General features: G+C 48.1%; 2 protein-coding genes across 2 annotated transcripts; one reads left to right on the forward strand and one right to left on the reverse strand.

The window, feature by feature from the left end:
- Positions 1 to 332: 332 nt before the first annotated feature.
- On the reverse strand, positions 333 to 6,001 carry JAGN1 (jagunal homolog 1). Its single transcript, XM_015421538.1, has 2 exons — positions 5,897 to 6,001; positions 333 to 1,683 (listed from the first exon to the last, which is right to left on the reverse strand). Exons 1-2 carry the CDS (start codon positions 5,983 to 5,985, stop codon positions 1,221 to 1,223), a joined length of 552 nt encoding a protein of 183 aa, XP_015277024.1. The 5' UTR covers positions 5,986 to 6,001; the 3' UTR covers positions 333 to 1,220.
- Positions 6,002 to 6,303: 302 nt separating this feature from the next.
- On the forward strand, positions 6,304 to 17,004 carry RPUSD3 (RNA pseudouridylate synthase domain containing 3). The gene is made up of 9 exons (XM_015421540.1): positions 6,304 to 6,420; positions 7,284 to 7,426; positions 10,469 to 10,513; positions 10,746 to 10,842; positions 11,312 to 11,419; positions 11,614 to 11,698; positions 11,951 to 12,077; positions 14,027 to 14,166; positions 16,673 to 17,004. The coding sequence occupies exons 1-9, from the start codon at positions 6,314 to 6,316 to the stop codon at positions 16,949 to 16,951; spliced, it is 1,131 nt and encodes a 376-aa protein (XP_015277026.1). The 5' UTR covers positions 6,304 to 6,313; the 3' UTR covers positions 16,952 to 17,004.
- The last annotated feature ends 5,749 nt before the right edge of the window (positions 17,005 to 22,753 follow it).

Genomic DNA, 22,753 nt, shown 5'->3' on the forward strand with positions numbered 1-22,753 from the left:
CCCCTCCCCCCCCCCCCCCAATTCTGAATTCCCTTTCCCTCACCCGGAAAATTGGCCTGTAGTCCATAATTGGGATAAAACCGTCACAGGATGCCATCTTGGATCTTTTATTCTGAATTTAATTTTTTATTAAGTTGTATATTGAATTTTAATATTTGTATATTTTATGGCATTACGCCCCTTTGTACATCACCCAGAACCCGGCATAAGCTGGGATAGAGCGATTAATAAATCAGATAAATAAGAATAATGAATAATACAAAAATTCCACCTAGAGTTGCTGGATGCCACCACCAATCCCACCCCTCAGAAAAGACCCACGAGAAAGACATTCCAGTTCAGCTCTTTATTTGGTACTGAAGCACATAGGAGGGGATGCTGAAATTCAGCGCCTGGGAAAGAGGAGGAGAAGGTAGCCGCTGTCTCGGGATGGGGGTGGGGACTCTGCTGCCTGAGGAAAAGGGAACTTTTGAACAGGGACGGAGTCCTAAAGCCGCGAGGGTCTGCCTGAGGATGCAAAGTGGGTCAGGTTCAGAGACGTGGCCCCAGTCCCACAGACCGGTCCTCTGTGGGCGAGCAAAGAGGAAAAAGCACAGCATGGATGACATCCAGCTGGAAGCCACTTTCTTCCTGGCTAAAATCAGCAGCTCAAGAGGTCTTCTTCTCCCACAGCAAAGTGGCCCATCCCTGGGGTGGGGAGAATCACGGCACAGGGGCATGTCTCTCACTGCAGGCCTTGAGCGATCCCTGTTGAGAGTTCCGGGATGAGCACTGGCAAGGTATCCCAGCCTCAACATGAAATATGGTCCCACCCAACTAGTATCTCACAGGCTACAGCACAGCTAAAGACAATCAGTCTCTTAAACTTGAAGATGCCTTTGCGCGGTCTGGCATCCCACCCACTTATCGTGATCTCCCAGCACTTTCAGCTGCATGAGGACAGCATGTTACCTGACAGCATCGGCTGCCTCTCCTTAAGACCGAAGAACCCTTCAATCCCTCCCAAGGAAAGTTGTCCATACTGTGCTTCTCCCAGGCCTAGCTGGAAGATGCCAAGGTATGGGCTCAACTCTCACTCGGCATGCACAGGACCTCTGGCATCACCCTAGCCACTGGGTGGGGATGACAAAGAAACCCATTCTGCCTTCGCCTGAGTCTGGCACCTCCAGCTCCCAGCCCCGAGACGGTGTCCCACATACATGCAGCTCCGAGCCGGTTCTTCATTTCTTCTTCTTCTCCTGTGTGCTGGTGAACCAGGAGTCCAGCAGCTTCTTGCTGTAATAAAGCTGCCAGCCGTGGACCTGCACGGCGATCACCACCAGCAAGTACATGACCGAGACGGCGGAGAAGCCAAAGATGAAGCGGTAGGCCTTGCCGTGGCGATAGAGCTGCTGGGCCATGGGGAACATCTCCATGCTGCCGTAGATGAGAGGCGCCACCGAGAAGAGGCCCGTACTGATCATGGAGATCACCAGGTAGCTGATGTTGTTTCGGGGGAAGGAGAAGAGGCCGAAGAGCGAAGGGATGATGCTGAGCAAGTACGGGTACTCCCACTGGTAGGGCATGGCCACCTGGTCGTGGGGCAGCAACTTGAAGTGAGCGACACACATCTGCGCCGCTACCAGCAGCCACAGCGCCACTTGCATGTAGATCAGCTTCTTAATCTCAGACTTGAGGGACACACTGTAGGGAGGAGAAAGAGAGGTGACACAGGACAGCCAAGGGCCAGTGCTGAAGGTGATCGCAAACACTGACTTTTTTAAAAAATAATTTTTTATTGCTTTTTTACTACAAAACTGCAAAGGGAAAGGGAAATACGGGATAAGGCTAACCAATAACGCATAAAAATACAGTAAGGATCATCACACCTATAAGATTCTTAATAGCCATTTCTATCATTATCGATATAAAGGAAAGAGAAAAATACAGGAATAAAACTGGCTGCCCTATTTTTAGATTAATAAAGCTAAAACAAATTCATTTCGCCAAATTGAGTACATCATAGTTTCAAATACAAAATAACCTTTCAGAGTTTCATTACATGCATTAATTATCTCCTGTGTTTATTCTTGTCACAAACATTTACTTGTCGTTCTTACGTCTCTGTATTTTAGCTCTGGTTTTAATGATTTATGTTTTTTAGGGGAGGGTGGGTTTTAGAATGTGATTTTTACTATGTATGTTTTTATTTGTTAGTTGCCTTGGTGGCCCTTGTGAGGGCAGAAAGGGGGGGATATACATTTTATAAAATAAAAAATTAGTATGGCGTCGTGGTGGACTCTGATCTGGAGACCTGGGTTTGATTCTCCACTCCTCCACATGAAGCCAGCTGGGTGACCTTGGGCCAGCCACAGTTCTCTCAGAGCTCTCTCAGCCCCACCTACCTCACAAGGTGCCTGTTGTGGGGAGAGGAAGGGAAGGCAACTGTAAGCTACTCCAAGACTTCTTTGGGTAGCTAAAGGCAGGGTATAAAAACTAACTCTTCTTCTGATTATATAAAACATGGTGCTGATTATATAAAACATGGTGCCTGCTAGAGATGTAAAATTTCCGGAAATTTTGAAGCTCGGGGAAAAAACCGTTTTTTCCGGGGGGAAACGGAAAATTTTGGAAAAATTGAAAAAATGCTAATTAGCATTTCTTTTGTCTTTTCTAGATTGATTGTTCTTGCATTGGAGGGTTCAGTTTGTAACCTAGGACTTGCTTGTCCTCAGTGCACAGAAATTAGATCAATCTTATACCATATATATATATATATTAGAAATGATTTGGAAAATATTTGAACACCTTGTCTTAAAATATTTTATTCATAATGTTAAAATAAAACATTCCATAATCAATTTTTTTCTTTCTTTTTTTCCAATTTTTCGGAAAAAAACAAAAAGGCTTTAGGAAAAAAACGGGGGGGAAACGGTTTTTCCCCCAAATTTTTCCGGGTTTTTTCCGGGCCTTCACATCTCTAGTGCCTGCATAGCAGGCACTAACAGTGCCTTGCTAAGCAGAGGCAAACCCGTCTAAGGTCACTGAAGTTAATGGGTTTGGAGAGGTGGGACTCTGTTTAGGATTGCATTACAGATCAAAGAGATCCGGTGAAGAGGCACAAGGCCAGGAGCTCAGAAGACTGAAGCAAGAAGTTAACTTTCCAGATTTTAGACATCATGCTGTGGTCTACAGACTTTCACTTTCTGGAGGAAGAAGATGGATGGGGCACAAATGTTTGTAACACAGTAGCTTATCAACCACACTTCCATTGGCAAACAGATGGTACAGTGGAAGACAGGATCTTATCTCGGGTCACTCACAGTGAAATCGTTAAACCGTCTCCAGTACCACCTCTGAAATCTACTGCCTCATTGTGCTGCATGCATGTGTACACCAAGCCTTGTTTGATGGGCCAGCGGACAATGAAAACTGTGCACTTTCCACAATAAAACCCACAGCCTGACAAGCCTGTGCTTCAGTAATATTTATAACCAAGCATTCCTGGTGGTGGGAAGTGCCAAGCTGCAGTCGACTGACGGCAACCTAGCATGGGGTTTTCAAGGCAAGAGATGAATAAAGACTGTTTGCCTTTGTCTACTTTTGTATAGCGACCCAGGATCTCCTTGGTGGATGGTACTAACCAGGGCTGACTCTGCTTAGCTTTCAAGATCTGATGCGATTGGGTTAGTTTGGGCCACTCAGGTCAGGGAAGTCATTTCTACAAAACTTTAAAGGTGTAAAATGTCTTACTATTCTTGGTGTAGTGGTTAGGTGTGCGGACTCTAATCTTGGAGAACCGGGTTTGATTCCCCACTCCTCCACTTGCACCTGCTGATGTGACCTTGGGTCAGTCACAAGCTCTGGCACAGCTGTCCTTGAAAAAGAGCAGTTTGTGTCAGAGTTCTCTCAGCCCCACCCACCTCATGGGGTGTCTGTTGTGGGGAGGGGAAGGGAAAGGAGTTTGTAAGCCGCTCTGAGACTCCAAGTGAAGGGCGGGGTGTAAATCCAATCAAAAGTGGAGAGTCCAAGAGTACCACCAGGATGATGCCAAGGCTTGCACAAACAAAGCAGAGAGCCAAAAAGAGAAAACGATGGAAGCAAGAATATTTTGGCATCAGCCATAAAAGTTGTACGGTGCTCTGGTAATCAATGGCTAGTGTACTTCAAAGGACAGTAAAGAAGTGGGATGTCAGCTCTGTTCTAAGGCACACCAGCCTTCGCAGGGAAGATCAAGTGGCAGCAATCCTGTCTGAGCAGGATGAGCTGCCAATTTTTTCCCCCTGGCAAACCTCCTGTGCAGAATTTCAGTAGACGTTTTCATCTGGGCCCGCAGATAAACATTCCAGTGGGATAGCCATATTAGTTTGTTAGAGCAAAACCCAAAGGATGACCCGTGGCACCTTAAAAACTTATTGATATATTGTAGCACAGTTTTGTAGGCTAAAGATAGAGATGCTTACTGCCAGGAAGAAAAAAGTCCTGTCCCTTTAACGGAGGGGGGGGGATGTTAATGGGATGTTAAAAATCTTTGTCTTTAAAATGACCAGATCTCCAAGTGAAAATTACCAGATGCCCTATCTCACCAATATCCTTCTGCTATTCTTAAATATGCATCTAGAAAACATGCTACTAAAAAGCATCCTACTGCCTGGCTTGGCGGGGAGGAGGCAGGCACGCAGGGCAGAATGATGTCACATGATACCAGCAACAAACTCATCCCAGGACCCATGCTGGTCTGCGAAGATCTGACACTCATTTCCTCCAAATTAGCCACTGACCAGGCAATGGAAATGCATATAAGGCAGATCAGAGGCAAAACAACAGGATTTTGGAAGGCAGAGGGAGGGGAGTGTTAAGATCTCCAGGCCTGCTCCTGAGCGGGTGGGGGGAGAGGGGACGGGAGCGCCACACTCATTCACCTTGTCAGGTGCAGTGAGCAGCGAGTCAGTTGTGGTCTGCTGCTGCAAAAAATAGACACAGCTGCTCATGCGGGTTAGGGAGGTATAGGAAATATCTGTGTGGGGGCATTGCCCTCAAATGCCCCTGTAGCTACAAGTTGGAGGAATATGACATTTTTCTGTAGGCCACCTGGCAACTTTAGCTAGAGCCCTTAATTCCAGGTTTATGACACGAAACTTCAGACAACTGGCAACCCTGTTAAGAACTAATTCGGAATCCCTTCACTCTCTCCTGTATCACAGACTAAATGAAACTTCAGTCAGTATCTATACACACACAGGTAAAAGAGAAACTGTGAGGTTAAAAGACTCTGAAATACAAGAGGTAGCTTACCAGGCAAGTCTGCCTAACTGACATGACAAGATAAGCCAAGTGAGCACAGAGAATGACTGCAGCCTCCCTACTCAAGTAATACAATTTAACACCTGAAGTGGCCAAGGAATGTTTCTGTTTTAAGCCCAAGTTTCACTTACTGGATGCCACTAATACAAGTACAGAAGCTCTGCCAGGAAAAAAAAGAAGACAACTGGCAACCCTGTTAAGAACGAATTCGGAATCTTTTTCCTCTCCCTTCACTCTCTCCTGTATCACAGACTAACATGTCATACCGATGAGTTTACATAACTGAAAACGTACAGATGAGCAGCTTGTTTCTCCCCCCCCCCCAGAAAAAAATCGCAAATAAGGCTGCCAACGCTGGGTTGCGGGAAATCCCTGGAGATTTGGGGGCACACCCTTGAAAAGATGGAGTTTGGTGAAGGCCACAGTCTGCCTTCCAAAGTTGCCATTTTCTCCAGGGGAACTGATCTCTGTAGCCTGGAGATCAGTTGCAATTCCGGGGGAACGCCATGCCCCACCTGTAGGTTGGCAACCCTTGTGGAGGGACGAAGTAACCAACCCGCGCCGTGCAGGTATTAGCGCCCCAAACGCACCCTGCCCGCTCTCTCGCCCCCACCTCATCTGGAAATGCTCGGCCACACGCTCCCGGTGTCGGAAATCGCTGCCATCCGTCCCCGTGGCGCGGGGTCCCGCGCGGGAAGCCATCTTCCACGAAGGGCGGAAATCCAGAGGCAAGGAACGGAGAAAGCCCAGGCGCGCATGCGTAAAAGCCCGCTCACGCTTTCCCTCTACGGCCCATCAACCTTTCTATTGGCGCGTTCTCTATACCTTCGGAGAGTACAACTCTATGGTTAACGAAGGCGTTGATCTGACGAGCGTTGCTGTGATCAGTGACTCTACAGTTTTCCCTCAAGGTGGCGCCAGACAATTTAGGTTTAGGGAAATATCCCAATAGGCACAGAAATACAGAAGTAGCCGTTCTTCCTTCCCCTCCTCTGCTCCCATTGGCTCTCGTGTGCTCGCGCGTGTCGGAATGGAACCCTCTGCTTGTTTCAGGCCGGTCTCGATGCTTCGTAACGTTCCATGGGGCTTAATCTGCGGGCAGGGGAGATCTCGAGCGCCCTTCAGTGCACGTGCCTGGTAAGAGGTCGCGAGGAAGCGGGGTGGACTTTGAGTTCCTGCTCTTCCACACGCGCGCACGCCCCCCCCCCCACCTCTAGAGCAGGGCCTCTGTCACTGAACTGGCACGCCAGACAAAACTCCCAAGAGATGTGATTTTTCTTACCGCGGAAACTTCTGCCATCCCAGGTTAAGAACTTGATACTGGGATAGTAGAATATTTAAGGGTGGTAGTTGGACTGGAAGAAGATCAAATCAGTCAATCCTAAAAGAAATCAACCCTGACTGTTCCCTGGAAGGCCAGATAATGAAACTGAAGCTCAAATACTTTGGCCACCAAATGAGAAGGGAGCACTCACTGGAGAAGACCCTGATGCTGGGAAAGATTGAAGGTCAAAGAAGACGGGGACGGCAAAGGATGAGATGGTTAGACAGTGTCATAGATGCAACAAACATGAAATTGAGCCAACTTCAGAGGACGGCGGAAGACAGGAGGGCCTGGCGTGATCTGGTCCATGGGGTCGCGAAGAGTCGGACTCGACTGTGCGACTGAACAGCAAAAACAACAAAAGTTGCAGTGTGTTGCTGGCTGGTTTTGTTTTTTTTACACATAACATATGTACTTACTTTCCATTATAAGGAGGGAAGGCATCAGTTCTGAAGAAGTGAGCTCCTACCCTACCACAAATTTTGTTAGTCTTTAAGGTGCGAGTGGACTCTTGCTCTTTGCTACTCGTCAGATCTCAGCAGCTAAGCAGGGCGACCACCAAGGAAGGCTCTTCAGCCTCTGCTTCTCACTTGCCTTGAAAGCCCCTTGCTGGGGTTGCCATAAGTCAGCTGTGACTTAAACGCACTTTATACATGCACACTTTCCATTACTGCAGGTACCAGATGCTTCTGAAGGAAGGAGACTCGGGGAAGCCGTTAGCAGATGGTTCTGGTGGAGTTAGCCTCTTGGGCCCAGCACGGCCATTGAGTCGGCAGGCTCTGATTAAGCTACTGGAAGCATCCGTGGTGCACAGGGATGGTACGTTGACATATAAATGGCAGGGTTGAGAGGCCCTAAGCTGGCTTGGTTTGCTGATAGGGTTGGGTGGAGGAATGCCTGTGATGTCTCCTGTCAGGGTCGATGTCAGCCTACCTGGAGGTGCAGCGGTTAGTAGGCCCAGTGATTCCCCCCTCCCCCGGCACTACCTCTGCCTGCTTGTGAGTGTTCTGCTTACCTATGCAGGTGGAAAGGAATAGGTGGGAAGTGGGGGCAGGCGGTGGACAGGGAGGGGCCACTGGATACTCTGCTTAGCCCCAACCCCATCCTGGAACTAGCCCTGCCTCCTGTGTTAGAGGAATGGAAGAAGATTTATGCAGGTAACAGACTCAAGTGGGTAAGCAGCAGAAGAAAGCTTGAGTCCAGTGGCACCTTTAAGACCAACAAAGTTTTATTCTGGGTATAAGCTTTAGTGTGCATGCACACCAAAGCTTATACCTTGAATAAAACTTTGTTGGTCCTAAAGAGTACTGGACTCAAGCTTTGTCATGCTGATAATGGTATTGCCTGGCAATGCATGTTGGCCACAAGGTTCATGCAACTGGTAACATTCACTTCCTTTGATGTGTATTCATTTCCTGATGAAAAATAGTTCCAGGAGCTGTTCTGTTCCTATAAGAAGGATAATTTCAGAGGGGTAGCCATGCTTAATCCATTGCTGAAAAATTAGACAGGTATCCAGTGGTAACTTGAGGACTATCATCAATGTATTACAGCACAAACGTCTGTGGATCAGAGCCAACATCATCAGACGCATGAAGTGTACATTCATCAGACAGAGCTAGATTTGAGTCCAATAGCACCTCTGAGACCATCAAGAGTTTGGGGGTATAAGCTTTCGAGAGTCAAAGCTCCCTTTAAGAGATACACTTATACCTGTAACTTAAAGTATAAATGTGTCTGCCTGATGGACAACAACTTAGGATGTGTTGTTATATTCAAGATGAAGATGCGTCTGATTTTGTGAGCTCTGACTCATGGAAGCTTATGCTGAAATAAATTTTGTTTGTATTTCAGGTGCCTCTAGAGTCTTGTTTAAGGAAGGACGTTTATCTCATGGGATCCTTACAAACATTATGGTCATGCAAACCCAGTTTGCAAACCTTTGGAGAATTAATTATGCTTTGTTTGTTGCCCCCAGCAATATTTCTGGAGAACTCTACTAAATCATCTTGCTTTGATTTGGTACAAACCACACAACTGTATGATAATAACAGCAAAGGTTCTGCTCCAGTTTTCTGTGACTTGCTAGAGCCAGCTGTGCAGCTTGGGGCTGAAACCCTGAACACTTACAGTGTTTAACACATTGTGTGTTGTAATAGGAACAGGAGAGTAGCAATAGCCAGACAGGGTCGGGCATGGGGAAGAGCTAATGAGTTTGAAAAATGGTCATTCCCAGTCTTTTTGGTATGTTGATCCACTCATCCAAATTTAATTAGTATGGTGACCCACTTAGAAAACCAAAGCATGGACAAATGAATGAAACGGCAAAAGCCTGAGACCTGCTTTCACAGTTTCGCAACCCACTTTTGGGTTGGGAGTGGACCCACTGGTTGGAAGGAGCTGGTCCACCGAGCTTATGGTCCACCAAGCCGAAATTAGCCTGCTGTTCATGAATGGAGGCCTGCCGAGGGTTAGACATCCTTCTGTTTTTGCAAATCCAGGCAGGCTGAGAAGCCAGCCTGAGCTGTTTTTAGCTTGGAGGGGTGACCGGCTGTGCATGCTTGGGATAAATGTTGGTGTCAAAGCCAGTGGGCTGCATGTATGCCTTGGTTTCTCCATCAGAGGATTCCAAATTCTGCAGCAGAATCCCTTCTGCAACTGTGGACGTTTTAACCTTGCACGTTTATAGAATTAGTACACTTGCACAACTTGTTTGTGTGTGTGTATTTCCACTCCTCTGCCTCCAGTTTTTGTGAATCTGGAATCTTCATTTCAGAAATTTAACTATTCAAAAGATACTAAGAAGAGAGGAACCCATCTGAGAGGAGGATGGGACAGCACAAAGGGACAGAGAGAACTCTGCTTAGCAGAATAGTCCCTGAATACAGAGAAATCCCTGAGCTGTGACTGATATCGACAACATATTCCAAAATTGTACATCTTTGGAGTTTTGGATTGTGTGCGCCAATTATTCAATGACAAGCCCCTGAAGTACTGGAAATACTTCTACACACAGGGAGTGATTAAAATGTGGAATTCGCTGCCAGAGGATGTAGTGATAGTCACAGGAATAAACAGCTTTAAAAGGGGATTACACAAATTCATGGAGGACAAGTCTATCAGTGGCTACTAGCCATGGTGATTGAGGGGAACCTCCACATTCAGAGGCACTAATCCTCTGAATCCCAGAGCCAGGAGGCAACATCAGGGGAGGATCTTGACCTCTATGCCCTGTTGTTGGCCAGGGGCGTAGCCAGAAAACTTTGGTCGGTGGGGCATTGGGAAATCCTGTGGGGCAGGGAAGTGGGGGGGGGGAACAGGGGAGAGAGAGATCCTGTCGGCAGACGAAGAAGAGAAGGGTCTTTCCTTACCTTACCTTACAGAGCACATACTTGCTGAGTATTAATTGCACCGGCCGGCTCTCGTTCTCCTCGGCCAGGCAACAGGGCAATGAGCGAGTAGATGAGGCAGGTAGGGCCTTTCTGCTTTATCTGCCTGCCTGCTTGGCCTGGTTAATACTCCGCAAATGTGCGCTCCACACTACAGTAGCAGTGGGCCTCACCCGCCCACTTCTGTAGCACAGAGTGCATACTCACTGAGTATTAATTGCACTGGCTGGCTGGCTCTCCACCTGTAGAGGCCAAGGTGAACAAGTGTGGCCAGCAGGTAAAGGGCGTGGGCCATGAGTGGGAGTTGTGGGGCGTGGGCTTTGAGTGATGGGGCATGTGCCCCACTGTGGCTACGCCCCTCTTGGCCCTGCAGAGGAACTGGTTGGCCACTGTGTGAGACAGTATGCTGGACTAGATGGACCATTGATCTGATTCAGCAGGGCTCTTATGTTCTGTTGTTTTTTTGTTTCAGGTGCACTTGTGGCTATCAGCAAACCCCCCGGCTTGTCTGTAGCAGGTAGGTATACCTGTGCAGCTGCGGCAGTTGTACTGTATGACTAGGGGGAGCACTGGAGGAGCGGAAGTGTGCTACCAAAGTAGAACTAGATTGAGGAGAACAGTTGTAGTGAGAGAAGGAAAGCAAACCTCTGTCAGAGTAGGGAATGGTCTCTCCTTTGGTCATGAGTCATGGATGAGAGGTTGCTGGATTTGTGTGACATTGACCCAAGTTTCTTCTTCTGTGCTTACAGGAAAACCAGATGACATGACTTTGGTTTCTCTTCTGCCTGATCTAAGCCAGAAACTGGGCCTCTCGCAGGATGTGCAGGTGATCAAAGCTCCAGGAAAGTAAGTGAGATGCAGTGCTGGGAAGACTGACATTAGGCTGCCCACAGAAAGGATTAGTCTCCTTACAGCAGGATAAGCTGTGGAGCTGCAGTGATAGAACGGATGGGAAGATACACCACCGTGGCTCTGCCAGTTCTGCATTTGATAGTGGATAGTGCAATGGATCCCGGCTCAAATCCCATTTCTGTCAAGGACTGCAAATTACTGTTTTCCTGCTTCAGTACCCAGGATGGGAATATGAATATAAATTATTACTGCTGTGTATTTTTTTTTTTAAAAAAATATTTCATAGGATCGCTAGTGTTACTCACTGCTGAGCATGCTAATCGTAGTTGTTTGAAATCGACCTCCTTCCCGCTGCCCCCAAAGTTTTTTTCCTTAGAACGTAGCTTAGACACAAACCTTTTAAACTGATTTAATTTTTTGTTGTACAGTCCCAGCAGTTGCTAAGTCTGTCGTGTCTTCCCAGGGAAAGTTCTGGACTTGTGCTGCTTTCGGATTGCCAGAGCACGATCCGGCAGTTCCAGGAATTCTATGCCAAGTGTAACAAAGCAAGACGTCCAGTGGCTACCTACTGGTGAATCCGACGTTCTCCTTTCTCCTTGTTGCTACCGATAGTGGGGGGGAGGAGGAGGAGGAGGGAGTGATGATTCCAAAGGAGAGGGGGGGGAAGTGCTTCAGGATCCCCTTCTGCCGGCCCCCATTTCTCACATAGCTTTGCTAGGCCTTAGCATGTCTGAACAGTCTGACGATGAACCCCTCTCTCCTTAGTGCCGTCACGACCAGGGTGCCTGCAGACTCGGAGGGCGAAATCCGGACAGGCCTCAAGCTGATACGCAAGGAAGATTCTGAGCTGGTGAGGAAAGCATTCATGGGGAAGGCAAATGGTTCTGAGGAGCTTGCCACAGCTCACGGGGGAGGAGGGCAGGTTGCTCCAGTTTATGTTCAGCGGATTCCTCTGCAAAGCCAACATTGGGTATTGCCTCCTGTGGCATCCAGCAGCCCGGATTGGAGGGCCATAGGGATTACCTGGGCACCGGTTAGCTGCTGCTGTTGCCGAGGGTCGGCAGGGAACGCTCCATCTCATGGGGCTGGGTGTGGTTTGCAGGTGGTGCCGGTGGCTTCTCCGTCTCGTGGCAGCCTCCAGAGGAGGGAGGTGAAGGACACACGGACGCATTACAAGGTGTTGGACTCCCAAGATCAGTGTGCCTTGGTGCAGCTTCAGCCGCTGACAGGTGTGGTACAAAGATGTGCAGCCACTGAGCAGGCCCTGCAGAGTTGAGACAGCAGAGGAGGGGGGGGTCACTGGGAGGAGCATTGCTTTCCACTGCACAGCAAAAAAGAGGTGGGTGGGGAATGACTTCAGCAGAATGCAGCTCGAGTCCCAAACATGTTAGTCTTTCTCCATCAAGCCACAGGCCCGGCTGCATTCCTAACCCAAGATTAAAGATTTGTGGATATACTCTGTGCGCATATAACCTGAGATCCAGCACAGCAAACCCCAAAACTATTTTGTGGGTGAAATGGCAAGTATCTAGCCCTCGTGGTTGTAGACAAACAGCCGTGAACATTCTTTACTTACAGGCTTAGACACCAAATTTATTTACTTACTTTTGGTGTAGTGGTTAAAGTGCACAGACTCTAATCTGGGAGAACCAGATTTGATTCCCTGCTCCTCCACTTGCAGCTGCTAGATGATCTTGGGCAAGTCATAGTTCTGTCAGAGCTGTCCTTGAAAGAGCGGTAGAGCTGTCCTTGAAAGAGTGGTTTTTGAAAGAGCTCTCTCAGCCCCACCTACCTCACAGGGTGTCTGTTGTGGGGAAGGGAGGGGAAAGGAGTCTGTAAGCCGCTCTGAGACTCTGAGTGAAGGGTGGGGTATAAATCTAATCTCCTCCTCCTTTATTTGTAGTCCACCTTTCTTACTGAGACTCAAGGTGGATTACAGTGTTTTTAAAAAGTATTTCATTCTTCTGGGCTCATTTTTTACTTCTTTCCTCTTAATACCTCTCCCCTGCTTACTTTCCTATAACTCCCCATTCTAATCCATGCTTTTCCTTTTACGTGGCTTTTGTCACTATTGTAGGCAACTCTGAAAAGGGGTTAGACAAATTCTGGGAGGATAGTTCCATCTATGGCTGTTACTGGGGGGTGGGATGGGGGCACACACACTGAATGGGACCTCCACGCTCAGTGTACCTTTGAATGCCAAATGCTGGGAGACAAAAAAACAAAACAGGCGAAGACTTTGGCTGCTGTGCCTTCCTTGTGCACCTGATTGGCCACTGTGGGGAACAGGAGGCTGGATAGGTGGGTGTCAGCATATTGGAAGCGCAAATAATGACTCAATCCAGAGTTGGCTAGTGCTGAACTATTTACAGTGGTTTATTTACAGCAATATAGACATACAGTCCATATAGCACTTGCAGCATCCAATTCTCCAGGCAAACTGACAAAGTGCTTCGCATATAATCCAACTCACAGGAGTGATGAAGAACACACAAGACTGTACTGAATATATACGTCTCAGCACCAGTCAGATTGAAGTGCTGACTCATGGTGACAGTAGTCAGGATGATGCAACCTATGCTCTGGTGACTTGTCACATGACACTCCCCATCTGTCACCACAGATCAAGATGATCTGATAGACTACCTTTACCTTTACCTTGGCTGTCATCTTGCTCGCTGTACATCATAGTATGCCGTCAGTGGGACCATTGGTTTGCTCTAGCTATGTAGAGCTATGTAAAATAGAGGTGCTGTTGCCCAGAGCTGGATGGCCCAGGCTAGTCCAGTCTCATCAAATCTCAGAAGCTAAGCAGGGTCAGCCCTGGTTAATACTTGGATGGGAGACCACCCAGGAAGTCCAGGCTTTGCTAAGCAGATGCAGGCAATGGCCAACCACCCTCTGCTTGTCTCTGGCCTTGGGAGCCCCCGTGGGGTTGCCCTAAGTCTGCTGCAGCTTGACAGCACTCTCCACTACCTGGATGCTGCAGGATAACAGTGCAGGATGTAATTTTATTCTAAGGGCAAAGTTCAGGCTTCCTGGGGACACAATCATAGTTGAGCAGTTCTTGGGTTTTGTGGGTGCGGCACTCTGCCCTACTCAAAGCGGAGGTCAAGCTGCTGTCGTTTGTGGGATGCACCCTTCAGTCTTGACTCGTTTTTTTCTTTCTTTTTGGCAGCTTTCCCATGTCAACTCCTGGTGCATCTGACACTGATACTGAGTCCAGCCCTAGGGGACCACGTGCATTCTTCCCGCGTAGGGACAGTCCTGGGGGAGCCCTTCCTCTTGCCCCCTGAGAGTACCCCGCCTCGGACACAGGTACCACTCTAGAACTGGTTCTGCCTCACTTGCTTCTAAGACAGCTATGGAGGAACTTGGTGGGAGTCAACGCTCCCTCTAAGCCGTGGAGTCTTGTGAGCAAAAATTCTACTTTGTGAGCTATTGGTATTAAAGTTGTGAGTGAGCAATTTGGCTGCTGCATACATTAGTTTGCTCTGGAGCCATCCCTCCTGAGCTAAGGCAAAAATGTATGAGCCAGAGGCTAGAAAACTGTGAGCTGGCTCACACTAACTCAGCTTAGAGGGAACACTAGTGGGGTGTAGACGAAGACTCTCTTTTATGTTCTCAGGCTATTATTTAAGTAACTTTTAATGGGAGAACTTTATTAGACCAGTTGCCAGTTTACATTGGGAAGTGGGCCTTGCCCCCCAAGTCCTGTGCATGCTTTTGTACATCTCTCTCTTGCACATGCAAGGTTGTGCAAGCACATTCCTGCATAGTGTTCTTTCATACGTATATTTTGTTTGCAAGTGCCAGCTTAGTTGTGATCTGTGCTGAGCTGGTGAATATGAAGGTGCTTAGTGACCTTAGAATATGCTACAGCTGGCTGATAAAACCCATAGAGATGGGACCGGCACTGGGCAGAAGCAGGGTATAAGCTAATGAGTAGGAGCTGGGAAGAGAATTGTAAGGTCCCTGCACAGGAGCTGCACAGCTTGAGACTCACCATTTTTGGTTCACAGAGCCAAGGTTTGGTTTAGCATAATGACTGGATCGGAACTCAGAGCCTCTCACGGTGGGGGGACGGTTACTTGCTGTGGACTGGAATTCTACTGGTATTTCCTGAAATCTTATTTGCCCTACCTTCGGTTTTGTTTGATAGCACTGAATATGGACCAGAAACGTATTAAATATTGAGTGAAAACAGGAATGTTAGTGAGGCACGATGGGATATTTAATGAACCAGTGCAGTGGAGGGAATATTGTGCTTGGACATCAGGTCTGGGTCCAAATTCCTGCCCCACCAAGGAACTCGCTGTCTGGCCCTGAAGAAAATTGCTGTTCCTTCCCAAGATTATTGCAGGGATACCACTTCAGATGTGAGAACCGCCAGATACGGCCACTTGTCAAAATTGTATGAGTAGTTTTGGATTGATCTCCCTCTTCAGTGTTGCAACTGAGAATCCATGCCTGTCCTGGCTGATAAAACCATGTTAAAACAAAAGGCTGCTCTTGTCAAAATAGTTAATCTTTGGCAGAATGTAGGTTTCCAAAATCATTCTGGGGAAGCCTTTTGTATAAGCTTCCCATGATGAGAGAGGATTTGACCAATGATAGGTCTCTGTCCAGTCTTCTCTTACTGGGCGATTCATCTCTATACTTTCGTAGAAATGTGTAATCCCTCAAGACCTGAGATTCTCCACAGTGTTTTCAGATGAGATGATTCAAAGCTAAATGAGATAATTCAGATTTCTGGAGTCGGTGAAGGCACCTAGCTCTAGATGATGCTTTTCTGAAGCAGCTGTCTTGGCTTGGAAGTTGGAAGTGGTGGTTGACTGCGTGTAGCTGAATTCAGACAAGACAGATGGGATGTTGGTTGGGAGAGCGGATGCTTTGTGAGAGATTCACTGGTGTGAAGTTATCATTGGCAGGTCAGTCCTGAAGCGCTCTTGGGCCCATCTTTATTAACGGAAGAACTGGCTAGAACTAGTGAAAGATAGGAGAGGTTTCTTTCGTCGGTGCCCGATTTGGAAACTGTGTCCTCCCTCCATAGCAGACTCCCCTGACCTAGTCACCTTGCTCCATGCTCCCCTAACTGCTAGTCTGGACTGTTGCCACAGGCTCTGTGTGGTGCTGCCCTTTGAGGCAACCCAATTAGGGCAGAATGTGGCTGCTCAACCAGCTGCCGTGCACACATAAACACCGAGTTTGGCACAGTTGCACGGACTTCTGATTTGCCTCCAAGGTCAAGATACTGGCTATGAACTGGGACCCACATGCCGGAAGGACCACCTCCACCTGTATGGAACCATGATGTTCCTTACTGCAGTTGTTTCCTTCTGTCCCTCCTCTGTGTGTGCCACCGCCAGGCATCCTCACTTGCCGCCCCCATCCTATGGACTGGATGGCCAGAAACAGTTCAAAACGACACCCGTGTGATTGGCCAGTCACAAGACCTGTATGACTGTTCTCCTCAGTGTGTGCGTGGGAGGGTGTTCCCCCCCCTCCCCTACAAGTCAGTTCTTAAACTGAGAGCGTGCTGTCTTTTGCTGGCAGGTGATGAATGGGTGGTTCGCTTTTCCTTGGAGACCTCGGTGATCTTTGATAACATACTTGCGTTCATTTTTTTTTGTGCGCTCCTTGGCTGATGGTCAGGGCTGCATACTGCCTTGGACTATGCAGGAAGGATGGAATGTAAATATTTTAAGTACAGAAGAACAAAGTGAGACTGCCGAGATTTGCTGTTGGGGCTAGCATGGTGAATACTAAAATAAAGGCCGTTAAGCACTTGGCTAAGGGGGTGTTCTTTCCTCTCTCTTGCTAGGTCCTGGACGAGGCTCTGTTGTGCAAGCTGGGCTTGAAGCAGCTGCAAGTGCATCGCCTGCCCCTTCACCTCCACCTGCACCAGCTCCTCCTGCCCACTGCCACCTCCTCTGCCTCCAGCACGGTGCTGACGGCTCCTCCTCCTCCCTTTTTCCTGCAGACACTGAGTCTTCTGGGGCTCCGTCTTGCGACAGAAGAAACACGACAAAGGCATCCAGAGCCTCTGCCCCGACCTGGCAAGACTCGTGCCTGCCCCCGTAAAGTAGGAACAGTAGCCTAAAGCCAGGGGAATGAAGGCTTCTTTGGAAAGGCTGGGCCCCGTTGCTGCAGACAGAGAACCCCTGCTGGCCAGGTGCACACAGTGAAAAGCGAAGAGTGTCATTTAGTGGCAAAGGCTGGTTTTGTGACCTTTGCCGCTCTGAGGGTTGCCCGGTCTTACTGGCCTTCCAGCGGTGGGCTCCTGGGCCCATGCTTGGATCTTCTGGCGCACGTGATAGAGTTTTTGGCCAAAATGCTAGAGCGTCAAATGCACAATGTGCCTGGTGCAAAACGACATCACATTGTGCTGACGTCGTCGACATGATAGGGGTTGTTTGGCAGTGGGGCTTCCCCCACTGGCCAGCAGTGTGTTGGAGCCCCCAAAATCGGGGGAACCCTTGCCCTGACCGGAGGTCTGGCAGCCCTAACAGAGGTGAGAGCTATTTGTTTCAAGGCTTCTTGCAGAGCAAAGGCAGCATCTGAGACCCAAGTTCAGCTCTAGGGGTTGTAGTTGCCCTGAGGGGTAGAATGGCAGGGGGGGCTCAGCTTCTGCCTCGGAGTTTCCAGGTGCCCTGGCAGAATGAGTTTGGGCGCAGTTCAAGGCGTAACCATGTCCTATTAAAATCAATGGCATTTAGGCATACCTATTTTTTTAGGCATCGGCTGCCGCTTAGTACAGTGGTGCAATACATTTAGAAAAGGCATCGCCCAGCCATTAGGTTGCTCACCTTGGGAGGACCTAAAGAGGCTTTGGGCAGTGTTCTCGTCCCCTTAGAGGCTGATGCTTTTGGACTGTGCTGGTGATGAGGGTCTGGCCTCTCTCCCAAGACCTCTTTTTGCTGTGGGAGGATCACAAGCCTGGAAATGGTGCAGAGGAACCGCTTTAGCCTTCCTGTCCTGTCTTCTCTCTCCCCCCCCCCACTCCAGTACTTCTTTGGCAAAAGAGAGGTCTTGCTGAATTTGTTCCAGAGGAGATCCCCCTGCTGTGTATGCATTTTAAAAAATTCAATAAAGTTGTATTATACAAGCTCTTAATTGGACAGTATACCAAAAAACCCCTCAGTATTTGGTTAAAAATGTTGTATTGTCTGTGTAGGCATGGCATCTAGCTGTAGTTCAATTGCTGAATGACCCTGTGCAATGTGAAAGCTTGCCTACTTCCGCATTACCGTGTGTTGATCTAACAACAAGTTGCCTTTCCTTTTCTCCACATGATTTGGAAACAAGTTGGGCTGAAAGGAGCATGCCACCTACAGTAAACAGGGTTTGACTTTGAACGTGTGTTCTTAGTAGTGTCAGATGGTTATCTGCCTTTCACAACCCAGCAGAGTAACCCGAGCGTGTTTAGCAACTAGAGTTTCTGAAGGCTTTTAAAATAGTACAAGATAGCAGGCATCAGGCTCTATCAAGCCTTGTACCTCCTTGCTATGTTGAAACCCAGGGAATGTTTAGAAAAAGCCTGTGGTTCTATTATGCATCAGTGTGCAGGACCTTTGAAAAATTTGGGACAAAAAAAAATTACTTTTCCACTTTCTCTCCCTCCCCCCCTTCTTTCTTTGCTCCACATCATCATCCCAAAAAAAGATGGTAGTGGACAGTAGGAGGGTTTTGGAGCAGCCTTCTAGAGAGACTGGGTAAATCCTAAACTTTCTAACAGATTTTGCTTATAATGACAGCACTAGTACTGGGGATGGGGGGAGGGTTGGGGGGGGGAGTCTTACTGGCAAACATTCTTGAACACACTTGTAAACTGAAAATGTGTCTTGATGATAGAAATGTTCAGCCACAGTATATTCTGTGTTCTGTAGAAGCAAAATTATAACATTACAGGGTGTGTTGATTATTTAAGCCTGGAATACCAGCTTATCTTGGTCCCAGGATTTATTTACTAAATTGAAAAAAAAAACAACCCTGCTGAGTTTTACCCACTGCCCCAGTTCTGAGTAACCAGATATGTCAGGAAAGTCTTGCTTAAAACTGGCTCAGGTAAGAATCCCATGTTCAGCATTGGGCCACTCTGAGCTCCAGAAAGACTGGAGAGAGGGAGGGTGGGAGGAACTGTGGTAAGTGCAGGCGGCCTTGATCTTAGACTCTTGCCAGCAAACAGAACTAGGTTTGAGATTGTACACGCATATACTGGGATGATTTGTCATGTGCTGGTGGGCTTAGATCTCTGCACCATCCAGAATAACGCAACTGAATCCCACAATTAGAATATATGCACCTTGTGCCCAATTTGCGTAGATACCCATTTGTCCTTGGATCTTTTTGAAAAGCTTGAAGTTACAATGTGTAGGAGGATGACTGTTTCAGGGGTAGACGGAACAGCCTTGTCCTGCCCTTATAGATGTAAATGGGTACTACGGTGCCAAGGAAAGAGGGTCTAGAGCTGGGCCACAGAAACCTCATAGACGTAATACAGACATCAAAGGTTTTTAAAAAGCTGCATTGCTTCTTGACGTTCTATTTGCAACATGGCTAAGTCTCAACTTTCACCGTGAAGTACAAAAGCTGACCTCTTTGTTTCTTCCAAACTGGTATCTTTAATGCTATCACAATCATCCTATCAAACAGAGCTCTCTGAAGTTTCGTTTAATCAGCCACAAAAGTAAAGTTTGTTTATTCTCCTAAAGAACTACAGCCAGGATTCACAGACTACTTAAGTGATAATGCTGCTTCCACCAAGAAAGACTATAAAAGTCCACTGGATGTGTAACTGGGTACAATAGTTGTCTGCCTTATTATTTTCAGTGGTGGTGGTGGTGGTGGGGAAATCAAGGAATTGTAGAGGAGGTGGGTCACAGTGTTCTTCTTTAATCATTGTTGGGGGGGCAGCATTGCCCCAACCTCTTCTTACTGCCTCTTGTGCCTTTCATAAGAGCCTTCTGCACATGAACATCTAGCAGAGGAAGCTTTGCCCACTTTTCCTCACTCTGCCATGTAAAAAGCTTCACTTGCTCACTTTGTGTGTCGTGCTGTCTGTAATTCAAGGCTCAGAAGCAGGGCTAGAGAGACGGTGGCCATCCCAAGTACAACAAAGATGAAATACTACGAAGCATGACAGTATGCCTCTAAAAGATAACACACAAAATAATTACATTATTTGGTTTTTTTAAACAAATCATTCCTCCCCAAAGGGGCCTAGATTCAGATGGACCTCCCGTGCATGGAGGCACCCACCCAGAACCTTCTCTTTCCATGCATGAAAAGCTCTAGAAAGGGGGCTTCTCTGAGCGGACTGTAGAAACCACAGTGGGGCTCACAGAAAGGCTGTCGTTTTAGAGCTTTATGTAGAATACCCAGAAACTTGAGCCAGGAAGGGAGGAAGCCAGTCTATATCCTGGAGCCATGGATGTGATCACTCCTAGGGCTGAAACCATGGGAAGCTAATCTCTATGATATGGGAAGGAGTTACAACAGCATTTCCTTTTGCAACATAATGAGGATAGCCATGTAACGCATGAGTCACCTCACCTATGTCTCTTGCAGAGGTAAGCATTTGAGTATATCTTTCCCACGGTGTTTTGCAATGATTTATAAAAAAAAGAAGACATGATCTGATCACAAGACGACACCTGCCTTGTCACTCCTGTCTATCTCTAGGCCAGTTTGCAGCACTGTTATGCAGAATCCAGGGGCAGGGTTTTGCATTTTCAGGCTGTCTTGATGGTTGAATAGCACCTCTTATGTTCTATGTGACTAGAACACAAAGCTGCTTCCATGTAGAAGCTTTCCTCCCCCACCCCCAGGAAGTAGTTCTTTTGAGGTTTCTGCATGAGGCCTTGTCCTCGATTTCCCTCTATCTCTGCTGTAGGTTTCCTCAGACCTGCTTTGGAAGAGCCTTCCTGGAAGCATGAAAGAAAAGGGGTAGATTTACACAATTTCCCCACTTGCAGCCAGAACTCTCCCTACCACTGGCAGGCTTTTTGCTGGCTCTTCTGTTTATCCTTAGTAGATGCAATGTTACAGCATTTTTAAAACACTACAGTGATTTTTTAAATGTGGATTTTAAAAAAAAAGAAGAAGAGGAGGAGGAGGAGGAGATTGGATTTTATACCCTGCCCTTCACTAGGAGTCTCAGAGCGGCTTACAAACTCCTTTCCCCTCCTCACAACAGACACCCTGTGAGGTAGGTGGGGCTAAGAGAGCTCTTTTCAGAGCTGTCCTTGAGAGAACAGCTCTGAAAGAACTATGGCTTGTCCAAGGTCATCCAGCAGCTGCAAGTGAAGGGGAATCGAACCTGGTTCTCCCAGATTAGAGTCTGTGCACTTAACCACTACACCAAACCAGAGGTGTGCTGGGGAGAAATGGCAAGCAAGCAGGGAAAGCACAGGGAACCCCTCGCCCCTTCAGAAGCTCTGTGGCTGCTGCCTGCTCCTTTCCTTTCATAGTGACAATAACAGCAAAACAGGGACCTTTTCCTGTGTGGAAGCCGCAGTTAAGAGTGGGCAAAACCAGGCTCAGATTGGCAGCAAAGGGCAGGTTCAGCCTTCCCGGTACTATCCATTCTCCCTGCCATCACCACCACCTTTTCGCTAGAGTGGAAGTTTCATGATGGCAGCCTTGAGCGGCCAATCCGATCACAGTAGGGAAACCTGTCTTGAAGGCTCTTCTAGCCTGGTGGCAGAACAGAAATGGGGTAGTGTTGGCAGCATGGGGAGGAGGTACAACAAGGCAGGAGAGAGGAGTAGAAAGGGCTGGAAGAGAAAGGGCTGGAGGTGGCACCAGCACACCATTCTAGACTGAAATCTCACCAGCAGCATAGGGGTCGGTGGGTGTGCATGTGCCCTGATGCTCTGGCCTCCCAACCATGGTGGCAGAAGTAACGCATCAGACGTGTTGTCCCCTTGGTGCTTGGGGGGGGGGGGGTCAACAGTGGGAGGGCTTCTAATGTCCTGGCCCCACTGGTGGACCTCCTGATGGCACCTGGTATTTCTGGCCACTGTGTGACACAGAGTGTTGGCCTGGATGGGCCTTTGGCTTGATCCAACATTGGCGTCTCTTATGTTCTTATGTTCTTTTTAGCCCACACACCACTGTCCAGCTGTTTCCTGTGCTGGTGAGTCTCTCAGGCCCCCTTGAAAATTAGGTCTCAGTGTTCTGTTCCTAGAATACAACAATACTCCAGAGTGAGAGAAAAGTTTAATAGTGGAACAGTTTCCTCAAGTTCTGTCTCTTTCACCGCTTTGTCATAATCAAGCGTGACCCAGAAATATAACTTGGGGCAGCTGACTCCCCAGAATGTCCTAGAGACTCACCATCAAAGGGACTAACTTTGAACAGGAGGGGGTGAGGGGAAGTAAGAGTTGACGTACCAGAGAAGCCTCTTTTCAAAAGTGATGAAAGACTGGTCACTGTTGAGGGTGACTGTTAGACAGCTGCTAAGGTAACACGGGAGCCCTTCCTGGGCAACCAGGAGCAGATTGGTCATTGACTTGACTGGGAGAAATCCCGGTAGCCCACTGCCTAGAGTGTCTCCCCCACAACAGGGCAAGCAAGGAGGAGCATGGGGCACAGTGGCACCTGGCTTTGTCTTGTGGTAGACCCAGCTGTGGCTAGTGAGGAGCGCAGTAGTCACCTACTCCTCACCATTGCCCTAGATGGGATAGAAAGTCACAGACCCAGTGGTACCTGACTTTGCCCTGACACACTTTGGCCACTGAGGGGAGAGCATGATCGTGCCTGCTTTCCCTCCAGCCAACCCTTTGGCCCTGGTGGGGCCCTGCTGCAGGGCCATTCTGGCTTCCCAGTCTGTCCCTGTTGACAACCCTAAGTGAAACATGCCACAAGTGTAATTCCCCCCCCCCCATATGGGCTCTTGCCC

This window comes from Gekko japonicus, unplaced genomic scaffold (genome assembly GCF_001447785.1).
Source record: "Gekko japonicus isolate JY-2015 unplaced genomic scaffold, Gekko_japonicus_V1.1 scaffold1237, whole genome shotgun sequence".
Taxonomy (NCBI): Eukaryota; Metazoa; Chordata; class Lepidosauria; order Squamata; family Gekkonidae; genus Gekko; species Gekko japonicus.